Raw genomic sequence first — 8,781 nt, forward strand, 5'->3', positions numbered from 1 at the left:
GCCTGCTGTGTTCATCCAGCCCTGCACCTTGTTGTCCCATAAATATGGTGTCTGGTTCAGTATGAGACTGGGTTTGCTGCATTTTCACTGAGCATTAGAATGATGTTTTCATCCATCATTCCAACTTCTTCTTTTAGAGGGTACAGGATGTGCAGTTTTAGGTGGATATTCTGCAGGATAGGATAAAAATAGCTTAACTGGGTCTAGAACAAAGGTTTAGTCATAATTCATCTGTGGTTGAGTCCAAGGCCTGAAATTGGAACATAGCTGTACATTAATACTGTTTATAGTGTTCATTAAGGCAACACTGGAAGATTTCAATCTGATCTGAAAAAAATGGGGGGGCGAAGAAAGTGCCTAAGAAAAGTTTACTAGATGATTAAAGGGACCGTATAAAAAAAAAAGGGGCAGTTAAAGAAGTAGAAGCTTATGGCTACCCTGACCCTTCCCTTATAAAAAGGATATTTTGTGGATTCAGAGGGAGCTTTGGAGGGGTAATAACTGAGTTTTTGTATCCATCATCAATAGAGTGGATTCTGCCTGTGTCACTGTAAAGGAGGAGTTTATAGCAATTATTTAGTATACAGTTGGTTTGGTTGTGCTATAGATAATTCATATTGTCTATGTGGGTTTCCAAATGTTCTGCAAAACAGGCTTGGTAAAAGTAAAGCCTATGGAATTGAAGGAGCAGTTACAACTTCAAAATGAAGTTGACTGTTTCAGAAAGTCATGGTGAATGGTTATTTGGGAGACTGGAAGGAAATACATAGTGATGTCCCCACAGTCAGTATATCAACCACTTATCTTTTTGATAAATGTTAATTTTCTGAACTTGAGTAGAAAGATATTATTTAAACATTTGCAGATAACACAGTACTTAGATATGTAGTCAGTAGTGAGGGGAATAGTAACAGACTTTGGGCAAATATGGGGAGATTGGTGAAATTGTCAGACACAAGGCAAATTTACTTTATTGCAACTTAGCACTAATACAAGGAAGTGATGTATCTTGGAAAGAACTTTGAAAAGCTTTGATATAAATGAAAAACTAATCTTAAAGTGTTGCAGGGCAAATAAGAGCATGTAAATACCAAAATATTGCAAGATGATTTGATAAAGCTTTTAAGATCCTGTGGCTTTTAGACTAAATCTTTTTTTAATTATTAGTAGGTCTCAGCTGGACTATAGTGTACATTTCTGTACACAATGGGCCAAATAGCCTTCACCTTAGAAAAGTTCTATGATTCAGCTCTAAGTTCAGTTTAATCACTGATTACATCAAGCTTAAGGCTGAATGTTCAGTTCTTTTCAGTGCATTTCAGATTTATTCATGAACTGTTTGATAGCTTCTTTTTACAGCCTGGTTTCTAGGGTGCTTTGGTAATAAAATTGAATTCTGGCTTCCTCATCCTGGAATAAATGGATGTTCAGCATTTTTAGAACATAACCACAGCAAATGCCAAATTCACTTATTTCTCTGACAGCTCGCTATACTGTGCGCTCGTTTGGTATTAGAAGAAATGAGAAGATTGCTGTTCATTGCACAATCCGAGGAGCCAAAGCTGAGGAAATTCTAGAGAAAGGTCTAAAGGTGAGTTGATTGTAAATTGATGTGTATTTTTGATGGATATGACTAAATTCAACTGCTTGGTTAGTTGGAGGAGGGAGAAGCAAAGGCATTGAGTAAAACAACTACTTACTATTGTGGGAGAATAATGATTCATTAGGACTACATCCTTTTTTAATGCGTTAAACTGTTTTCAGCTGGAAGTGTTCTGGGGCTGGGATGTGTGTGGGCAGAGCACATTGTGACTTCACCATTGGAAAGCAAGTTTAAATCCAGCCCAGAGCAACCAACAAAACATTTCACTGCAACTAATGATCTTGTAGTTAATAAATGATGTATTTTGGTGCAATCTTGATAATTGTTGATGCGGCAAGTGGGAGAAGAGAAAATGACTCATTAGGATATCTTAGTCTGAAGTTTACACTGGGGTCCTGTTGAACACAATGTTCAGTCTTCCTCCTCTATGACAATTTTTCTCACATTCCACCCCAATTTCTAAGTCTTTTAAAATGTTGATTCCCACCAAGGTACTATTGCAAACAGCACCTTATAACTTGCTCAAAGTGGGCCATTTTATGTTGACTTCACTTGCCTGAGCAGTGAGCAGATTGGGTGTTTCATTCTGGAAGGCGTCATGCCAGTCTTACTGTGTCCTCCACTACCTTTCTCACATTTTCACTTGTTTATCCACTTAGCTGTCAAATGGAATCAACAAGAGATCCTGGCTGACTTGCCTTCTCCGCCTTTCCCCACCACACAGGAAACTAGTGCTGCTGATAGTCTTTGCACAGTTGAGAAGTGTGGATCAGAGGCTGCATCTAGGATCTAACATGGAATTGTGGCTTAGTACTAATTGGACACTGTGTATTTAGCTGTTAGACCTCTGGATAGACATATGTAAAGGGAGGTTTTCTGGGCCTCTGGCCGTGTATTACACAGGTTGTGAGCTTTTGATATTGATACTTGGGCAGGAGAAGTTAGTGATCCATTTCCCAGCTCCAAAGTTGCTCACTGCAAATTGATTAAAACATTGCATCAGATCTGTATTACTGTAACAATCTTTTTATTCAGGTTCGGGAGTATGAACTGAGAAAGAGTAACTTCTGCAACACAGGAAATTTTGGCTTTGGTATCCAGGAGCACATTGATCTGGGCATAAAGTACGATCCCAGTATTGGAATTTATGGTCTGGATTTCTATGTGGTAAGTCAGTGGCTCTCAATTTTTTTTTAGTATCAAGGTGTACTTCAATGAGACAAACATTTCCATGGCATGCCTGTTTGTCAGCTAAATTGATTTCTCATAAGTGGCACGTTTATTCACGTTTACTATGGTTATGGCCTTACCAGAGAGGTTTGCAACACAGTGCATAGAACAAGCAAAGGAAAGATCAAAAGTATTAATATTTCACATCTCAGTAAAAATACTGTGGGTGCAGCCACATTTGTAAAATTGCCTTAACTACTGGCCATTTGATACAGAACTGGCTCAAAGGTGGAGACAGAGAGTGGTGGTAGAGGCTTGCTTTTCAGACTGGAGGCTTGTGACCACTGGTGTGCACAAGGATTGGTGCTGGGTCCACTGCTTTTCATCATTTATATAAATGACTTGGATGTGAACATAAGAGGAATGGTTAGTAATTTTGCAGTTGACACCAAAATGTCGTGTTGTGGACAGCGAAGAAGGTTACCTCATGGGATCTTGATCAAATGGGCTCAGGAGTGGCAGATGGAGTTTAATTTAGATACATGTGAGGTGCTGCATTTTTGGAAAGAAATATCAGGGCAGGACTTATGCTCTTAATTGTAAGGTTCTGGAGAGTGTTATTGAACTAGGGGTGGCACGGTGGCTCAGTGGTTAGCACTGCTGCCTCACAGCACCAGTGACCCGGGTTCGATTCCAGCCTCGGGCAACTGTCTGTGTGGAGTGTGCACATTCTCCCCACGTCTGCGTGGGTTTCCTCCCACAGTCCAAAGATGTGCAAGCTAGGTGGGTTGGCCATGCTAAATTGTCCATAGTGTTCAGGGATTTGTAGATCAGGTGGGTTATAGGGGAATGGGTCTGGGTGGGATGTCCGAGTGTTGGTGTGGACTTGCTGGGCCGAAGGGCCTGTTTCCACACTAGGGGTTCTGAGTCATGAACTGCAGGTTCACGGTTCCTTGAAAGTGGAGTCACAGATTGACAGATAGTGAAGAAGGTATTTGGTACGCTTGCCTTTATTGGTCAGTGCACTGAGTATATCAGTTGAGAGGTCATGTTGCAGCTGTACAGGATGTTGGTTAGGACACTTTTGGAATACTGTGTTGAATTCTGATCTTCCTGGTATAGGAAAGATTTTGTGAAACTTGGAAGGGTTCAGAAAAGATTTACAAGGATGTTGCCAGGGTTGGAGAGTTTGAGCTATAGGGAGAGGCTGAATAGTCTCTGAGGTTATTTTCCTTGGCGTGTGAGAGGCTGAGGGGTGACCTTATAGAAGTTTATAAAATGATGAGGGGCAAGGATAGGGTGAATAGGTCTTTTCCCTGGGGTGGGGGAGTCCAAAACTAGAGGGCATAGGTTTAAGGTGAGAGGGGAAAGATTTAAAAGGGACCTAAGGGGCAACTTTTTCACACCAGAGGGTGGTGCATGTATGGAATGAGCTGCCAGGAGGAAGTAGTGGAGGGTGGTACAGTTACACATTTGAAAGGCGTCTGGATGGGTATATGAATAGGAAGGGTTAAGGGGGATATGGGCTAGATGCTGGAAAATGGGACTACGTTAATTTCGGGTATCTGGTTGGCATGGGTGAATTGGACTGAAGGGTCTGTTTCCGTGCTGTACATCTGACTCTTTGTCTACCTCTATGTAGGTGGAGTCTTCCAATAAGAGGAAGCAGCCTGTACTGGCCATGAAAATCCAAAGGCCAAATAGTGCTCATTATTCTGTCTTTGAATAATTCTTGCTTTTTTTTTTATTTAGGTCCAAATGTTTCGTCGACAGAGTCAGCTCTTCTGACAACACACATTTTATTTCCAAGAACTGTATTCTGATACTTAGATCACTGCTTAATTTCTAAAAATTCCAACATACTCACCTTAAAATCCATGCAAATGTGGACACGTGTCCAGGCAGGCAGATTAGTTCAATAGTTGGCCAACAACTGCGAGTATTTGGGTCAATGCATGCAAGTAGGCTGCATAATGAGTGGATTTCCCCAGCTTCTGTGCATGTGCATGTGCAGTGACAGATATCCACACAAAGCAATACTGCCACCTGAGAGTTTCATGTCTCACTGTGTGCTGCAGCACACAGGTTGAAAAGTGTGACTGCTAAGATTTGTAAATGTTATGATACACATAAAGACAGAAAAATTGTTTTAAATTGCAGAACAGAACTTTTTACTTTTAACACTACCAAAAGCTCCACTTCTCAGGCATATTGTATACTGTGCTTTTAGTAGCTGTTTAATTTTCCCAGTTCCTGCTCAGTGATATTTGGCTTCCAAGGATTTACAACGGTTTCATTCTATTCGTTTTCTGTCCCAGTCTGGTAACTTGAGAGGCTTTCCTGGCATTCCTCCCTCTAGTGTATGCTGGGCAAATTTTTGAGCTTCATTTCAGGGATATCTTAGAAACCTTTCCCTCTTAAAATCCATCCCCACGGTTCTGTCATATTGGTCAACTAAACTGCTTTCACCTTTTTCATTACATTCTTGCAATGTGGTGTAACGCAGATAAAGATAATGAGAGTTGTAATATCCTCAATGGTAGCTCAAGATCAGGATATCAAATAGGTAATTAAAATGTGTACTTACTCGGATTAATCGGATGGTCACTTTATCTGATTGCAAAGGTTAATATTTTCGTATATGTATTGATGGATAATGAGCTGAGCCTTTTATTGGATACACCAGCTGGTTGCATTTGAAGACTAGTGATTGGTTTAATGGATATTCCTTACGGCCAGCAAGCTTTCAGGGTCCATTAAACTTGCTGTCCTGACAGCCATGGCATGCTGGGATGCGATATTGAAGTTGTACTTGTTCTAACACACGTTCAGCGTCTTATAGCCAGCCTCTGTGGCAACGCCACCACTTCTGCCTCGTATACAGTAGAACGACTGATTAATTAGCTATCATTAAGGAACAAGCTCTTTTATCTCAGAATTAAACAGTTTAAATCATAGCTGTTTACAACCTGACATTGTTGACATCTTCCTAGGACCTTGTAGACTAATGGTCTGACCATTGCAAACGCCAGTGCTAGTTTAATTGTCTCCAGTCATTACCTCATTCCTTCTTCCCAGGAAAATAGCCTGGTCCTCCGTTAATCTGTGACAGGCCCCTAAAACAGGTATCTAGCCAGGCAGACATCAGAACAGATGACATGATCCCTATGAGATCAACATCTCTGCAATGCAGCTATTTTACAGTAAAATTGACTGTATATTTAAATTGTAAATGAGGAATAGTGGCAATCCGAGTTGACTCCCAAGTTCTAATTGCAGTATGACAGTGCCTTAAAAGCTACGCCTTTCAGGTTAATTCTAAATACAAAAAAAATCAACAATATTACCTATTATGTTGGTATGCGAAATGTTGTCATGATTTATTCTGTGGTGGTGCTGCACACAGATTAGAAATGAATATAGTTTATCTGATGATGAGCACAGAACTCCATTAGTACTTGTAGATGAATCATTGTGATGGGCAGCAGAAAATGGCTTGTCGCCACATCAAAACCAGCTGATATTAGTGTAGGTTATGTATTTTGCAGTGAACATCCTGACATGGTGTGGAGGGAGCTGTTAAGTCAAATTGATGCTCTTACTGTTACTTCCATAGAATCCTTACAGGATAAAAAGGGGACATTTAGCCTAGCAAATCTGCACTGACCCTCTAAAAGAGCATCCCACCTAGAACCAGAACTCTGCCTGTAGTGCGGTAATACAGTAGCTTTATATTTTTGAACTGGTTGTATTATGGTTACTTATTTGATGGATACATTATCTCAAGTTCACAAATGGTTGTTTTGTATAACCTTAACAAACAAACTGATGTTTCAGGAAGGAAAGAGGAACACTAATTTTTTCAATTTTTTTTTGTCAGATGTTGTTATTTCTGTATTGAGTTTGCTTTGCTTGTAATTCATAGGTCATGGGACGGCCTGGTTTCAGCATTTCTGATAAAAAGGTGAAAAGGGGACGCATTGGCTCAAAACACAAGATTTCCAAGGAAGAATCAATGAGGTGGTTTCAGCAAAAAGTAAGCAGTCTCTCACGTTTGGCTGTTTCTTGTTTCCATCGTCTTTATTCATTATATAGCAAATACAAATAAATTTGAAGTTGTGTCAAGATGTTTCTATACTGTCAGCCTCCATCTTCATGTTGCTTGAAATATTTAGCTTTCCAAGAAGATTGCAGAATAACTACATTGGTATAGCTGGAAATAATGGAAGATTTACAAGTTTTACACCAATAATTCCTGATCAACAATGTTTTGACTATCAGGTGGCATCCTGTCTTTTTTCTTGTCCTCCTACCCACAAATAATGAGTCAGCAAAAATATATTGCTGATTAAATAGTACATGATGCAGAATACAACTGTCGCAGATAAATTTTGAATATTTACAATTTGAGCTGCTGGAGGTAAAACGTGTTTTATCAGAGCTTTTCCTTGCACACATCAGGAAAATTCATAAGATGAAGGGAAAGCAATATTTTATACTGCATGAGAAGAGATTGGATGCATTACCAATCAGTCCACGTGTCAGCAAATTAGCACTTTTTCCTGTACAGTCTAAAATGTGTTTTCCATTCTAGTTGGTATTTCTTGCAAATTGTCCTGATGAGTGCAAGACAAAAAGCTTTGACAAAATATATCTTTCACAGCAGTACTCAAATTCTGTACTACCAAAAAACTATGGTTTTATTTCTTTCAAGAAAACCCACCCCTCCCCTACTAAGATCCTAATGGAATTTCTCTTTCAAGAGAAAATCCAGAATTGGAACTTAAGAGCTACATGTGTGAATGGCTGTAGGTATCGTAACTTAGTATTACTACTATTACTGTAGTTTGACTAATATAAACTGCACTGTTGTAAAGGAGGGTCCCAACCTGAAATGCCAACTTTCCTGCATCTCTGATGCTGCCTGGCCTGCTGAGTTCCTCCAGCTCCACACTGTTATCTCTGACTCCAGCATCTTCAGTTCTTGCTATCTCCGAGTATAACCTCCAGTGTGTTGCTTTTCTAGCGTGGTGTCATTGATGCTTGAAGATTCCAGCTGTTTGGTCAGATTTGTCACAGAAATTACTTGCATTCCCTAAATGGATTGGTGAATGGATCATGCCTTTTATGTTAATCCAAATCATCACCCTGACATTCTGGCTGGTGTTAAGTGTTAAAGCTTCAAACATTGGCACTGATCAATAAACAGTAGCCAGAGACTGCATACAGACATGATGGGCATTAATGAAGTTTTCTAAAACCAATCTGGGGCACACTTTTATATTTAGAATTTGGTAAAGTAATAATAAGAGCTTATGAATCAGCTGTGGATGAAACTTAAAAATCAAGTACTTTTTAACTTATCCACTTGTGATTGGGAACTCAGCTGGCATCATTCCTATTTTTGTCTAATATAACAATGTCTTCAGGTGTTGTTTGTGCTGAATGTTTTCACGTGCAGCTCAAATACCAATGTGATAAAATATACTGGAAGAGCTCTGACTTCACTTGCAGTGTCTAAAATGATGCCATGCATCCTTCAGACTTGTAAATAATTACATTAACAATAGCACTTTGAAACTGAACCAGAGATGTGGCATATTATGCAGAGACGATATTTTGAGGATGCATATAAATCAGTTTGGCAAAGATACTGCTGACTAGTGCACTCTCTTTGGTTAATTTTTGATTTCTTTGTTTTTCAGTATGATGGCATCCTCCTGCCTGGAAAGTAATTTGAAGAGCAGATGAAAAAGCAATAAAATCCATTTATAACAGTACTGATGTCAAGAGTTTCTTTTCTTGAAGAAAAAGTTTGTGATAATGTTTCAATTTTTGTTTAAAACTGCTCAATGAAATTACCTGCTACAAGAAAACACGTGATTAAGTTACAGAATGCTCCCTTAACCAGAAATTCTGGATACTTGTGCAGTCTTTATTGGCTCGTTAGATCAAGGGAATTTGACATGGAAAGATTCTGTGATATGGATCAGTCAGATACATGGATA

At 39.4% G+C, this 8,781-nt stretch overlaps 1 protein-coding gene across 2 annotated transcripts in view; it reads left to right on the forward strand.

Moving 5' to 3' along the window:
• Positions 1-8,553, forward strand: part of LOC109913182 (60S ribosomal protein L11-like) — a 40,192-nt gene extending 31,639 nt beyond the window's left edge. For both annotated transcript variants that reach the window (XM_048596505.1, XM_048596506.1), the window contains exons 3-6: positions 1,485-1,591; positions 2,639-2,770; positions 6,699-6,809; positions 8,479-8,553. In XM_048596505.1, coding sequence (XP_048452462.1) covers positions 1,485-1,591; positions 2,639-2,770; positions 6,699-6,809; positions 8,479-8,508 — 380 coding nt within the window. In that variant the 3' untranslated portion in view covers positions 8,509-8,553. The remainder of the gene's footprint in view (positions 1-1,484; positions 1,592-2,638; positions 2,771-6,698; positions 6,810-8,478) is intronic.
• Positions 8,554-8,781: the final 228 nt, after the last annotated feature.

Source organism: Rhincodon typus, chromosome 5 (genome assembly GCF_021869965.1).
Source record: "Rhincodon typus isolate 14 chromosome 5, sRhiTyp1.1, whole genome shotgun sequence".
Classification (NCBI taxonomy): Eukaryota; Metazoa; Chordata; class Chondrichthyes; order Orectolobiformes; family Rhincodontidae; genus Rhincodon; species Rhincodon typus.